The sequence below is a fragment of the Vanacampus margaritifer genome, chromosome 2 (genome assembly GCF_051991255.1).
Source record: "Vanacampus margaritifer isolate UIUO_Vmar chromosome 2, RoL_Vmar_1.0, whole genome shotgun sequence".
Lineage (NCBI taxonomy): Eukaryota > Metazoa > Chordata > Actinopteri > Syngnathiformes > Syngnathidae > Vanacampus > Vanacampus margaritifer.
Genome location: NC_135433.1, coordinates 17,750,541 through 17,765,145, shown reverse-complemented (window position 1 = coordinate 17,765,145; position 14,605 = coordinate 17,750,541). Strand labels below are relative to the sequence as shown.

At 42.0% G+C, this 14,605-nt stretch overlaps 2 protein-coding genes across 3 annotated transcripts; both read right to left on the bottom strand.

Annotated features, from left to right (window-relative positions):
- Positions 1 to 5,009: 5,009 nt before the first annotated feature.
- LOC144045092 (metalloproteinase inhibitor 2-like) lies at positions 5,010 to 6,496 on the bottom strand. Of its 2 annotated transcripts, XM_077559899.1 has the most exons (5): positions 6,257 to 6,496; positions 5,831 to 5,912; positions 5,658 to 5,761; positions 5,364 to 5,476; positions 5,010 to 5,208 (listed from the first exon to the last, which is right to left on the bottom strand). In XM_077559899.1, exons 1-5 carry the CDS (start codon positions 6,384 to 6,386, stop codon positions 5,023 to 5,025), a joined length of 615 nt encoding a protein of 204 aa, XP_077416025.1. In that variant the 5' UTR covers positions 6,387 to 6,496; the 3' UTR covers positions 5,010 to 5,022. The 2 variants fall into 2 exon arrangements, with proteins under 2 accessions (XP_077416025.1, XP_077416024.1); XM_077559898.1 differs by having other exon boundaries at positions 5,658 to 5,912.
- Positions 6,497 to 10,374: 3,878 nt separating this feature from the next.
- LOC144043980 (metalloproteinase inhibitor 2-like) lies at positions 10,375 to 12,379 on the bottom strand. Its single transcript, XM_077558121.1, has 5 exons — positions 12,151 to 12,379; positions 11,458 to 11,540; positions 11,276 to 11,378; positions 10,718 to 10,839; positions 10,375 to 10,584 (listed from the first exon to the last, which is right to left on the bottom strand). The coding sequence occupies exons 1-5, from the start codon at positions 12,278 to 12,280 to the stop codon at positions 10,408 to 10,410; spliced, it is 615 nt and encodes a 204-aa protein (XP_077414247.1). The 5' UTR covers positions 12,281 to 12,379; the 3' UTR covers positions 10,375 to 10,407.
- Positions 12,380 to 14,605: the final 2,226 nt, after the last annotated feature.

Sequence of the window (14,605 nt, the reverse complement as noted above, 5' to 3'; positions counted from 1 at the left end):
TCAGCCAAGGCTGCCATTTGTCACCGATTCTGTTCATAACTTTTATGGACAGAATTTCTAGGCGCAGCCGAGGCGTTGAGGGGGTCCGGTTTGGTGGCCTCAACATTGCATCTCTGCTTTTTGCAGATGATGTGGTGCTGTTGGCTTCTTCAAGCCGTGATCTCCAACTCTCACTGGAGCGGTTCACGACCGAGTGTGAAGCGGTTGGGATGAAAATCAGCACCTCCAAATCCGAGACCATGGTCCTCAGTCGGAAAAGGGTGGAGTGCCCTCTCCGGGTCGGGGATGAGATCTTGCCCCATGTGGAGGAGTTCAAGAATCTTGGGGTCTTGTTCACGAGTGAGGGTAGGTTGGAGCGGGAGACAAACAGGAAGATCGGTGCTGCATTTGCAGTGATGCGGACTCTGTATCGGTCCGTTGTGGTGAAGAAGGAGCTGAGCCAAAAGGCAAAGCTCTCGATTTAAGTTCCTACCCTCACCTATGGTCATGAGTTGTGGGTCGTGACCGAAAGAAAAAGATCCCGGATACAAGCGGCCGAAATGAGTTTTTTTCGCAGGGTATCTGGGCTCTCCCTTAGAGATAAGGTGAGAAGCTCGGTCATCCGAGAGGGACTCAGTGTCGAGCCGCTACTCCTCTGCGTTGAGAGGAACCAGTTGAGGTGGCTCGGGCATCTGGTTTGGATACCTCCCTGGGGAGGTGTTCCGGGCATGTCCCACAGGCGGGAGGCCCTGGGGACGATCCAGGACACGCTGGAGAGACTGCGTCTCTCGGCTGGCCTGGGAATGCCTTGGGATCCCGTCGGAGGAGCTGGCTAAAGTGGCTGGGGAGAGGGAAGTCTGGGCTTCCCTGCTAAAGCTGCTGCCCCCGCGACCCGACCCCGGCTAAGCGATAGATGATGGATGGAAGGATCTCACCTTGGTATGTTTGATGTTATACTTTGTGACTTATAAACGAGTTGTACAGTGCTCTAGAGAGTATGCTTAATGGCAGAGCACCTGGCCCGGATGGTTATCCGGCTATATTTTTTAAGCACTTCTGATTAATGCTTGCTCCACTATTCTTAAGAGTAGTAACAGAAATTAAAACTAATGGTTACATACGCCCACACATGAATACAGCAGCAACTAAACTTTTATTAAAGCCAGAAAAAGACCCCACCCTTCCATCAAGTTACCGTCCGATTTCAGTAATTAACACTGATATTAAAATTATCACTAAGGCTTTCGCATCTAGATTAGAAACAGTCATCTCGACAATCATTCATAACGACCAAACAGGCTTTATTAAAGATCGTCACTCTACTAATAATATTAGGAGGTTCTTTAACCTTATTAGCATGTCACAGCGGCATGATAAAAAGGCAGTTATTATATCATTGGATGCAACCTAACCTCCTCATAAATCACATTTTAATGGAAAAAATATCTGCCTCAAATAAAAACCAAATATTAAAATTTATAGAAACATGGTCTACGCATATAGGATATTTTAACCTAAATCCGGTTACTCAATTCTGCCTGTTAGTGAGAGCCACCACATCGCAATAACTTACATTGCTGTTTCTGTATTTGGCAATTTGTAACTAATGGTTGTGTTTTTATAGTCAGGCACTCAGTTGCTGCCAGCAGGATCGAGCAGACTACATCAAACGACACCTTAATCACCAACTCCTCAAGATTCACCTCCAATGGGCACTAAGGGATAATATTCGGATTCACTGCATGCCAGTGGGTTAATTCTATAGGTGCTGTCCCCCTCTGGATGGGTGTGGGCGGCTCTGCCCCTCTGTTGGCCGCCACGGCTGTGTCTTGGGGGGTGCTGCGTTGCGGGGCTCTCCCTGGTGTCCGGGGCGGTGCCGCCCCGGCGTGGTCCGTTGCTCCGGGCTCGGCGAAGCGGTTCGGGGCCTGTGGGCCGCCGGGGTGCCCCGTGGTTCCCTTTCCCCTCCCCCTTGCTGCCTCTCCCTCCACGCCTCTCCCGTCCTGCGCCTCCCTGTCCCTTCTCCCTTGTCACCCTTCCTCCTCCTCTCCCCCTCTCTCTACGGCCCTGCCGCTGCCCCTTGCCCTTCTTGTCATCTCCTTCCCCCGTTTTCGCCCGACAACTCCCCTTCCAATTCCAGTCGGCGAGCTGGCGAACTCAGTAACAGGGTTAGCTTTCACTAAGAATGCTGGAGTGATGACCGGGGCCTTCCCCGCTGGGCATGGGGTTTGGGGGTGCCGCCCGTCCCCCGGTGCCCCCATCTCCCCTTCTGCCCCCGGTGTTCCGTCCCTCCACGCGGCGAGGAGGTGGGGTCGGCGCGGGTGCCCTCTCTGCTCTGCTGCCCAGCCCCTCTTCGGCACCGATGCCTGGGTACGGGGGGTTCCCGGGGTTTGGGGGCTTGGTTGGGTGGTGGGTGGTGTGGGTGTGCGTCTGGGGGTTTGGGGGCGGCTGGGGCTGGATGGCGGGCGGGGGGTCGTGGGGGGAGCGGGGGCTGTGGACCGGTGCCTGGCGGGCCTGCAGTGCCCCGTCCTACTGCATAGGGTTGGGGGCGCGGGCCGTGTTGGAGTGGGGGGCGCTCCTGGCTCCTGGGTTTGCTCTCCGGCCGGTGGCCACTTCAGGGCCCGGGGGTTGTCCCTTGGCGCTGCCGTGGCCTGGGGGGCCCTTAAGTGTTGCGCTTGCTCTGTCCTGGCAGGGGTCGATGACTCCCCTCTTTGGTGGAGATTTTCATGCATGCCAGATCCACCACATCAGCATCTATCGAAACTCAAACACAATCTGCTTCTTCCTCTGGTCGTTGTCCCTTGGCGCTGCCGTGGCCTGGGTCGTTGAATCGGTGGAGGCTGGTGTCTGTGGATCTCACTCTGCTTCATCTGTCCTTCCTTCCTTTCCTCAGTCTCTCCTTTGGACTCTTGAGGTCTCCCTAATTTGTTGGAATTTAGATGTTTCTGGGGTTGGTGAAAGACTCTGGTTGGTAACCCGGTGGGTAGTAGGTAATGTCTGGTCGGTGCTGGATTTCACTTTCCTTTCTTTTCTTTGATCCTTCCTCGGGTCTCCTGACAACCTCATGACTCTAGGATTCTCAAGTATTCGGTTTAGGTGAATGGTATGGGATTTTTAATAGGTTTTAGGTGAACTAATGAATACACACTCACACGCACGCACACAAACTCACGCACATGCACAAACTCACCCACATACAAAATAAAAATGTATTTAAAAATAACAAAAAAAGAGAGCAATAATGATGACATGTCAAATCGTTAAAATTACCGAATGAACAATACTGAGCTCTCCAGAAAAAATTTAAATAAAATTTAAAAAATGTTTTTTAAAAAGGGAAACAGGCTTGTGCTCCTTCCTCTTGGAGCCCCAACAAGCACAGCAGCACCAGGGGCAGCACAAACGTCTTCCAGATCATCCTGAAATCTTCAAGGAAACAAAGCAAGAACCACAGAAGCTTCTGGGTGCACAAACAGGATGCCGTTTCAAAAGAGGAGCTCTGTTCTGCTACAACAGGAGATTGGCTCTGCTTGAATTTATGTTGACCAGGGCTTTTTTTTTTTAAAGCTGCAGACTCCGCCCACAATTAAGCACCGCCTCCGCACACACTGATTGATTACTTTCACCTGAGACTTCATCACCAGCACAAATAGATTTCCTGTAAATTTATATAGATTTTATCCAACAAGTGTCTCTTAGTAGAAATTTGAGAAAAATATAAATTGCAATTGTCGTGTTGAGGTAAAGAAACGTGTTTGGTATTAGTGATTATAAGAAAGTGTACCCACTCACAATTTTATCTTAATCAAAACTCTGATCCAAATTTCTGCAAGAAACCAAACACCAATCAACACTTGTTTTTGCTGCCATTTTCATAAGCTGGACTTAAAGATCTAAAACTTTTTCTACATACCCAAAAAGTCATTTTGCAAATATTGTTCACAAGCCAGTCATAATCTGTTTGAGCATTTCTCATTATGTGAAATGTGCAGTTTTCCTGCAAGATAGTCAGGAACTGGAACACGCTGTCATACACGCTGATCCGAAGCATCCCAAACATGCTCACTGGGCGATATGTCCAGTGAGTATGTTGGCTGATGACGTGTACAAATGGCACAACAATGAGTGTCAGGTTCTTCAGGGACGGTATTTCTGTGCATTTAAAAGACCACCAATAAAATGCACTTGTCTTCATTGCGCACACCACGTATGCATGGTGTACGCAATGAAGACAAGACTGTGCATGCCACCATGGACCACTCCATCCACATCAGTAAACTGCTCACCCATACGCCACGTCAAGCAGAAATGCTCATGCTGGGGTCCAGCGGCATTTCGCAGCTTTATTTTTAGTGTACAGTAAAATACCTTTAAAAACACATATGGCCTTTGTTGTGACATGTTCTCAATAAAAGGGTAATAACCAATCATAGCTCAATTTGCTAATGTCACAACCAAACAGAACACAGGTGAGCCCTGATTCGTCATTAAGGGTTTGGCACGCAGGTTTAGTTTCAGTCACCAAAAAGAAAAAAGTCAAGGAAATTGTGCATGAAAAGTAGCTATCAAATTTATTCTACAATGACATTAACTTTCTACTTCTGCTGAAATTAGTCAAGTATCTATTTAAATATTTCAAATACTTTCTCATGGGTTAACATTACATTTTATTGTAAATGACTGAGCAATTCAGGGAGGCCCTTTTTTTTTTACCCCATCATGGCACCCAGTTTCCAATCCGCCTGTTCATCGGGGAAATATTCCAGACAAGTGATTGTTTTGAGCATTTCTCATCTTTATCAGTCTTTCGCCGCCCGTCCCAGCTTTTTTTGAAATGTGTTGTAGCAATAAAATCCTAAGTTAATTTGCTAGAAACAATGATAAACTGTTTGAACAGCAAGTATTTGTAGTTTAGTTAACTGTAGGTTGAACATAATTTGCAAAACTTTGCATTCCGTTTAACACAACAGCCCAACTTCATTGGGTTTGTACTTCTAAAGTCACCAGTGCTGAATAAAAGAGAAAAGCCTGCATTGAGTTTAGTTTTTATTCTGAGTTAGCCTTCTCAGATTCGGCAGCTGCCCTGTACCAGGTACAACATCCATTGCTGCTCTTGATGCAAGCGAAGTTTTGGGCCTGCTCACCAACGCCCATCTTCCCCGGCAGGAAGTCTGTCCACAAGCACTCACTTGGGCCGGTCATGCAGCACGGGAAGGAGAAGCAGGACTTGATCTGTGGGTGACCAAGGACTTACTCAACATGTTAGGACACAACAAACAGCAATAAAGCAGTTGGCACTTGTCTATGCGTTTGAAGTGGACATCTACTAGATTAAGGGACCGCCAAGTAGCATAAATGAAATCAAGGTTAAAATCCAGTTGTGTTACCGTGCAACCACAGCCCTGTGCATAGCGGGACAGACGGTTCTTTTGTGTAGAATCCCACAGCTCATGGAAGTCACATTGGGAGAGGTGAAGTGTGCCGTCGGACTGAAGCTTTCCTGTAATTGCAGAAGACAGGAGAGGAAAATCTCAGATCTTAAAGTCAATGGATGCATGTTAATGCACATCGCAAGTCTAAACCGTCATAGGCAGTGTAGTGCAAGCATTCAAATGCTTATATTTGAGCAATATTAATAGTTTTCTTTTACACATGGGAGAGAAAAAAGCAGGTTTTCATACCAATGAGTAGATATTCAGTGCCCTTGGTCAGAGTGACTCCACATGCTGCAGAGTTGGGTCCAGTGTAGATGGCAGCAAAAAGCTTTTTTACTCCTTTGAAGGTCCGAAAAACAAAAACAAAAGAGTCAGGTCCAACACACATGAAGATGCAATTATGTAAAAAGTATCTCACCGTCAGGTGTTGGATGTCATACTTGGTGGGTTGACCTTTACCTTGTGCACCAGGCATCACTCCAACAACTTTAGCCCTTATAACTAGAAAGACAGGTTTTAAAAAGATGCATTAAAACCCAGAGGCATCCAGGTTGGACGATTCGGTCCCCCAAGACAGCAGCGCAAAGCCAAATGAAAGGCTAGCGCACCTTTAAATGCTTTTTTAGACCAATTAGACTACAAATTAATTTAAAAAAAGAAAAAAAAACTCCACATTTCCACTGGGTGTGGAGGGAAATCCTAACCCTAAAAATTCACCTTAGATTGGGAAACTGTCATACACGTACAGAATGAAACACTTTTACAAAAATAGTACTACTGCATAGCTTTTGAAAGAATTACAAAATATAGGAAGACAACTGAAAGTGGAGTCCCGTTTAGCTTACCAACAACATCTGTTTGGCAATACAACTGCTGCGGATGCATCGGGAAACAGCTACAGGCTTGTGCTCGTTCCTCTTGGAGCCCCCACAAGCACAGCAGCACCAGGGGCAGCACAAACATCTTCCAGATCATCTTCCAACCTGAAACAAAGTCAAAAGCAGATTGTGCCAAAAACAGATTGCCGTCCCAGTCGAGGACTTCTGTTCTATTACAACAAAGGGTTTGCTCTGCTTGAGCTCAGCTTGACAGGCACTTTTCTTTTATAGCTGCATGCTCCGCCCACAATTAAGCATGATCTCACTTGCACAGGCTGATTGATGACTGCTTTCACCTGAGACTTTCATCACCAACAGCACTAAAGAAATTACCTATAAAATGATACATAGATTTTATCCAACCAATTTTACCGGCAGCAATTTTTGGAAGATATTAATTACAGTTTTTGTGATGAGGTCAAGAAACGTTGGCTTATTTGTTCTGGTCGCGGCCAAAACAAAAACACTTGTGGTGTAAATTGTCATCTTTTATTACATCAGGGGTGCCCAATTCAGGATCGGCATCAGGCTTGTGTGGAGCTTGCTGTTTATTCAGGTATGTTGGAGGAGGGAGACATGGAACACAGGCTGGATAGAGGCTCTCAAGGACAGGACTTGGGCACCTCTGCATTACATCGTATTTATTTTTGCTTCTCCTTCCTTCAGAAGAATGTTTTATTTGGTATTATTGAACACGAAAAGACTTCCTGCTCACAATCTTATGTATGTTCATAGATCCAAATTTATACCTCAGAAACCAATCGCCAGTCGTGTACATTATATTTCCCCCCCCCCGTAACTCTAACCAAGAAGCTGTAAAACAAATTATGTAAATATCTGGGGGGGGGGGGGGTGATTATATCTGAAACACATACATGCACACTTATAATACATCCACATTTGTTTCCCCACCAAATATTTGGATACATCTTCAAAAGGGATACTTGACTCATTTAGCCATTTTCAGCAGTAAAGAGTTGATATTTGTTTAAGGGAAATTACCATAATTGGTAAATTTTCCTCATGTCACTGTTATTTAGAGATCCAATCATCATAAATATTCCAACATTGTTTTTGTTTTGTGATCAGCAGTGTTCGGAAACTGAAAGGTTGCAAACATTAGGAAGGCACCTATTTGAAATGCATTTAAAGTAAAGTGTTTTCTGTAAATCATGAGGTTGATGTGAAAGATTACTGTTAAGTAAAAATACACGTTCAGCCATATTGCCTAGCTTTAGATCAGACTGAACTGTTTATTACGGGGTAGCGTGGCTGATTAGTACAGTGGTCGTCTCGCAACTCAGAGGTTGTGAGTTTGATCCCATGCCATTGTGACTGCATCGAAGTATTATTGAGCAAGATACTGAACACCCAATTGCTCCTGATGCTGCATCATGAGTAGTCGAATGTTAAGCGCTTTGAGGGTCTTGTAAGTTGGAAAAGCGCTATATAAATGAAGTACCATGATCACCCTCCTAAAATAATTGCCTAAGTCATTTTTGGGGGGGAATTTTTTTATTTTTTTGCCTAAATTTCCTTATGATGCAAATGATTGTTTCCTGAAAAATCTGAAAAAAATGACTTAGGCAATTATTTTAAGAAGACATCGATTTACCATTTACAAGGACAAATGAAATTTGTAAAAGAGTCATTTAAGAATACTTTTTTGCCTGAATCTCTGCGACTCTCATCCTGCCTAAATTTGGTAACTGAATTGGTGTGAATCATAGAGATATCATAATACAATGTGATATCAGGAATTATAGCGCTCTTAATACTGTCGTGGTAACTGCTGTTACAAATTATGCAGTTTGTAATTTGTGTTTTCTTTTCATCATGCGCTGTAACATAATGGAAGGATGGACACCAGTTGAAAAAAGTAAGATTAAGAAAGCCTTTATTAACACAAGCCGCATTTGTTGTTCATGCAAAAAAACAAAAACAAAAAAACAGCTTAAAAAAAAGACTTTATAATGTTAGGAGGCAGGTAGTACAGTATCTATTTCACTTTGTAGTTAAAAGCTTAATAAGCCAGAAATGAAACTTTTATCTATTCACCCTCATGTAGTTGAAGTGTTCGGAGAGGTTTCTGGACCTTCCCAACACACAACTACCGTCAGCCCCCCTAGGTGTTCGGATGATATAGAAACACTTCATGTACATGAGGGTGATTGAATAAAGGTTACGTTTTCATTTTTGATGAACTGTTCATTGTTGTTGTTTGTATAATGATCATTTTAGTTACAGTAATTATATATATGTGTGACTTTTTCAAGTTATTTTTGTTCAGTGCTTTGTTAAATTTAATAAAGAATATTATGATTAAGTTGGATCCAGAACACTTCATCCCAAAAGGGAATTTCATTTGTCTGTCATTATCTATACAATTATGATGATTATATGTCTGCGTCCTTACCTAGGTTGGTTTAGTTAAGTAAAACTAAAATTGAAAAAAAAAATGTTTTATTAGCAAAATAAAATAACTAAAATGCTTTTAAAAAATAACTGCAACTTCAATTTAAGCTTTCAAAACTATAATTCAAGCAAAAATGAAAATAATTTAATAAATTTGCCTTTGATGTTGATTTTATATATAAGCCTTGAGCAGAGCAATAACGTTTTGTCTAAGATTTTGCTCAATAGTATCTCAGTATTGCTCATTTTCTCCTTGGAGATCTCCAAGTTATCTCCAGTAAGTCTCACGTTTGACTCCCCTCTATAATTGCATTGTCTCTCTTATTTCCACTAGTACATTTTAGAAGAAACAAATGAGAAACCTTTGAGACAAAAGAGTAAAATGAGACTGAGATGAGATTCTCACATTTGTCTCACATAGTCTCACTTATTTCTCCTTATGCTCATTTTCTCCTTGAAGTTAGATCTCAAAGTTATCTCCATTAAGTCTCTAGTATGACTCCATCTTTAATTGCTATGTCTCCCTTATTTCTCCGAGTGAATTTTAGGAGAATCAAATGAGAAACGTTTGAGGCAAAAGAAAGAGTAAAATGAGACTGTGGTGAGATTCTCAAATTTGTCTCACGAGACATAGACGAGCAAGCTTTGAGCAATACAATTTTCCTCTGGGTGTGGATGGTTGTTCGTCTGTGTGCCCTGGCAACCAGTTCAGGGTGTACCACGCCTACTGCCCGAAGCCAGCTGGGATAGGCTCCAGTGCCCCCGGCGACCCTTGTGAGGAAAAGCGGTTAAGAAAATGGATGGATGGATGATCTGATCTCATAAAATATTAAGCAGACAAGAGTTGCTGTCCAGTCAGTGGTGTATCATGTGCAGTGCCCGGTTGAATACAAGCCACGCAAAAAAAATAATAAAGATGAGCAAATTTAACTACCAACTTTACTTTGCTTACATTACTTCACATAAAATGCAACACTAACAATGAGAAAAAATTAATTCCCCCGCAAGAACTTTATTGCTGGCCCTTGAGAGCAAAGTTCATTTTGATTTCTGTGATATTGGACAAGCACACTACTAGGGAACCCCTTTAGTGACATTCCCAAATCCCACAATATAGCGCTTGAGGTTTCCAGGTTGTGTCATTGAAAGACCAACAGCCATTTCTGAAAGCCAAGAAGTCACTCAAACTGAGAAATGTTTAAAGTCAGTCTCGCTCCACCCCTCACTAAGATTTTAAATGGGTGCTCAAAGGGGGTGTTGCAAATGGGGAGGGTTGGGCGTGGTCTGGCTGTGATTGACAGAAACTCACTAAGGAAGCGTGTACAAGTTTGAGCCAGTGGCTGGCAGTGGAGACTACGTCATGCGCCTCAAGTAATGTGTGTAGCTTGTCATGTAATGAGTAAATAGCCAAAGCGTGTTTATCCCAGTGTGATGAGATGGCACCAAAGACAGGTTTTGCCCCAAAGTCAAGCTTTTAAATGTCAAATTGACCAGGACATGTAGATACCAGTAAATCAGAAAAACAAAAGTTGATTTAGTGTCAAGTTAAGGCATCTCCATATTAAGTACTGCAGTCAAGCTAGCAGACAGACACTTATTGGGTTAGGGTGTGCCTGTCATGACCATCATTGTAGAGTAGTCTGGATTGCCACCATAGAGAACACAATGGATTCAATTAATTTTTATTTTGAATTAATAGCCGGCTAGTCCTTTTCAGAAGAGGTAGACCCCCTGTACCAGGCACAACAACCGCTGCTGCTCTTGATGCAAGCAAAGTTCTGGGCCTGGTCACGAGTGCCCAACTTGCCCGGTAGGAAGTCTGTCCACAAGCACTCGGTCGGGCCGGCCATGCAGCATGGGAAGGAGAAGCAGGACTTTATCTGTGGGTGACAGGTTTAAGCAAACATGTTACTAGAATGTTGTGCATGTGTTTAAAGTGGACAACAGATACTGGATTAAGGGAGCACTTTAAAAAAATAAATAAAATTCAAGGCTAAAATCCAGTTGTGTTACCGTGCAACCACAGCCCTGTGCATAGCGGGACAGAAGATTCCTTTGTGTGGCGCTCAAGGAATCCCACGGCTCATGGAAGTCACACAGGGAGACATGGAGTGTGCCATCAGACTGCAGCTTGCCTGTATTTACACAAAACAGGAAAATCTCAACTCTGGGTTGTATCTGCACCCATCCTTACTAAAATACACATCAAAAGTCTATATTTACATAGGCAGTGTTTCGTAAGCATTCAAAGGCTAACATTTTAGCACTACATTGTTCCCTCGTTTTTCCACGAGTCATGTTCCAAAAAAAAAACACCCCCAATAAATGAAATCCATGAAGTGGTGAGCTTTGTTTTACAGCTCTAAAGCACCAGTTTGTAGACTCAAGTCATTTACATTTTCTCACATGTTGAAACATTCACAAATTTCATAAAATGGGTACATTACTGTAAAAAAATGCATGCAAAATGGCACCAGAAAAAAGCCACAAAACAGTGAGGCCGCAAAAAGTAAACATTGCATTAATAGTTTGAGTTGACTTATGGTAGAATACTGATCCATCTTTTTATACCCATGAGTAGATATTCAGCACCCTTGGCCAGAGTGACTCCACATGCTGCAGAGTTGGGTCCAGTGTAGATGGCAGCAAAATGCTTTTTAACGCCCTTGAAGGTCTGAAAAGCAAATACTCTTGTCCAACATTTATACTGTACATGAAGATTCTTTTATACATTCAAAAAACAAAAATCTCACCGTCAAATGCTGGATGTCATACTTTGTGGCTCGACCTTTACCTTGTGCACCGGGCATCACTCCAACAATCTTGGCCCTGATGACTTGAAAGACGCATTTGCAAAAGGCATTAAAACCCAAAGTGCAATCCAGATTGGAGTATTTGGGGCCAAGGCAGCAACAGCACAAATTCAAATGCATTTTCCAGCATCACGTTGACAAGTATCGCTTTAAAAAAGGTCTTTAACAACCAGTGGCAATGCTCTTGAATCACAAAAACAACCGCTTGAAAAAAAATTAAATATTAATCACAACTTAGACTATAAACATCAACATTTTTAAAAACACTTCATTGAGAGCACCTGCTTTGCTTTGTTGTACCAGTTAAATTATGTGTTTTAAGTAAATGCTTAAAAGTAATCTTGAGTTAAATTGCCAGAAATTTTGGACCAAATTAGAGTAGAATTTGCCCTATGCAATGTCATAAGCAACACCTGCAATTATTTACCTACCAACTTAACTTGAACAACAAATTTCAATTAATTTTTTAGATGTGAAGCAGAAGCGCAAACCTGTGGAGGGTGGCATCCTGACTAAAATCCACCTTAGATTGGGCAACCATCGTATGCATTCAGAATAGACACTGCCCCAAACTCACTCTGTACCATTTGAAATTATGAAAAACAACTTAAAGTGGAACCCTATTCAACTTACCAACAACGTCTGTTTGGCAATACAACTGCTGCGGATGAATCGGGAAACAGCTACAGGCTTGTGCTCCTTCCTCTTGGAGCCCCCACAAGCACAGCAGCACCAGGGGCAGCACAAACGTCTTCCAGATCATCCCGAAATCTTCAAGGAAACAAAGTTGGACAAACAGACGCTTCGTTCCAGAAGATCTTTCTTTTGTCACAAGAGGAGATTGGCTCTGCTTGAGTTTATGGCGAAGGCGGCCTTTTTATAGCTGCAGACTCCGCCCACAATTAAGAGCCGTCACTTGCAAACACTGATTGATGACTGCTTTCACCTGACACTTGCATCATCACCAACCAAATTAAAAACATTTCTTCTCGTCTGAAATGAGACATAGATTTTATCCAACCAGTTTTTACTTGCAGAAATTTGAGAAAGATATTAATTGCACTCTTTGTGTTGCGGTAGATACAATTTGGCACATTTGTTCTGGTTATTTATTCGGTATAAGGGAATATGAAAAGACTGCTTGTTCATACTCTTATATTAATTGATCCAAAATTCTGCATAATAAACTGAATTCTGAGGGGGGTTTCTTGTATATATTTTTTTCATTTTGCAAACTTGATAATATTGTGTTCAGACTTTATGTTACCCTATGTGTTTTTAAATAAATTTTTATGAAAAAAAAAAAGGGTTTCAACAGGCATACACACGTACGCAGAACATTTTTGTTTTGACACCACACCAGCAAATGCTTAATTGGGAGACATCATAAATCATTCCAATTTCAATCACAGCAATTGACACGCAAACTTCAAATTCAGTAATCCAATAATGATCTATTTTCTTTTAAGTATATCAATGTTCATCTGTCTACACAAAAGGAACAAAACTGTCCATTCTCTTTCTGTCTGATCTACTGCTGCATTCCTGTACGGTGGGAAATCATAGTTTTGTGACCTCACTGTAAAAAAAGAAGAAGAAGAAGAAAAACACTGTAAAAAATTACCAGCATTTCACAAAAATTAACAGTATTATTTTACAGTAATTTGTTGTAAGTTCCCCTATAATATCCCAACACATTTTTTCTACAAACTACAGTATCCTTGGATTTTACAGCATTAAACTGTTATTTTACAGTAAAATCATGCAATCAAAAAATTCTGTTATATCACAAGGACTGTTAACGTTCCCTGCACTGTAAACATTTTCCTTGTGATTTTACAATACACAATTGGATACCTTTTGCATGATTTTCACAGTAAGAATTACAGCAATATATTGTGAAATGTACTCAGCAATCTACCGGTACTGTAATTTTACATCTGTGATGTTACAATGCATTAATGTAAAAGTACAACTGTATACTGTAAGTTCACAGTTGCAGTGGAAAAGCAATTACTGTGATATTACAGTACATTACTGAGGAATTACAACCTTTTGCTGTGTACTGCAAAATTGTTTTACAAAGCCCAATATTCACATTCATATATGATATACACCAGTGGCCGACTACTGCCATGTCCACTGGGAGCAAATAAGGGTTCAAACCATTTTTCAAAGACACTTCAATATGTGTATCACAATGGCTGAGGATCGAACCCACAACCTCCTGGTTGGAGACATCCACTCCACCACTGAACCATGCTGCCCTTGATGCTAGGTTGCAGTCACTCCAAGCTGCAGGAAGAAAGCAAAAGCTGTGACGTCGCGACCGCATCGTCTAGTTTTTCTAGTAATTAAAAATTAAATAAAAAATCTATCACAAGTTTTACCACTTGTGACCTTCTTCACCTTAACAATGATGTCTTAAATTCATAAACGACATATTTTGATTTCATGTCCTAACTCAAATGGTACCAAAAGCTAACATTTCTCCCCCCAGTCACTGATCATTATTATTTTTTTATTATTATTATTTTTTTTTTCTATTTTTTTTTGGGAGAGAGGGAGCTCAGTATTGTTCATTCGGTAATCTTACCGATTCGACATGTCATCATCATTGCTCTCTCTCTTTTTTCTTTTCTCTTTTTATTCTTTTGTATGTGCGTGAGTATGTGTATGTGCATGTGTGTGTGTGCATGTGTGTGAGTATGTACTTATTAATTTACCTAAAACCTATTAAAAATCCCATACCGTTCACCTAAACCAAATACTTTAGAATCCAGCTAGAGTCGTGAGGTTGTCAGGAGACCCGAGCAAGGATCAAAGAAAAGAAAGGAAAGTAAAATCCAGCACCGACCAGACATCACCTATTATCCACTGGGTTACCAACCAGAATTTTTCACCAATCCCAGAAACATCTAAATTCCAACAAATTAGGGATACCTCAAGAGACCAAAGGAAAGACTGAGGGAAGAAAGGAAAGATAGATGAAGCAGAGTGAGATACACAGACATCAGCCTCCACCGATTCCAGAGGAAGAAGCAGATTGTGTTTGAATTTCGATAGATGCTTGAGTGGTGGATCTGGC

Bases quoted from the DNA above. Each gene is read 5' to 3' on its own strand.
- LOC144045092 (XM_077559898.1), bottom strand. From the start codon at position 6,386: ATGATCTGGAAGATGTTTGTGCTGCCCCTGGTGCTGCTGTGCTTGTGG. The intron at 5,913-6,256 runs GTAAGCTAAACG...CTGTCTTTCTAG, and splicing joins TTGCCAAACAGATGTTGTTG to TTATAAGGGCTAAAGTTGTT. The intron at 5,477-5,657 runs GTATGAAAACCT...CTGCAATTACAG, and splicing joins CACTGAATATCTACTCATTG to GAAAGCTTCAGTCCGACGGC.
- LOC144043980 (XM_077558121.1), bottom strand. From the start codon at position 12,280: ATGATCTGGAAGACGTTTGTGCTGCCCCTGGTGCTGCTGTGCTTGTGG. The intron at 10,840-11,275 runs GTATAAAAAGAT...GTGTAAATACAG, and splicing joins TGCTGAATATCTACTCATGG to GCAAGCTGCAGTCTGATGGC. The intron at 10,585-10,717 runs GTAACACAACTG...TGTCACCCACAG, and splicing joins CACAGGGCTGTGGTTGCACG to ATAAAGTCCTGCTTCTCCTT.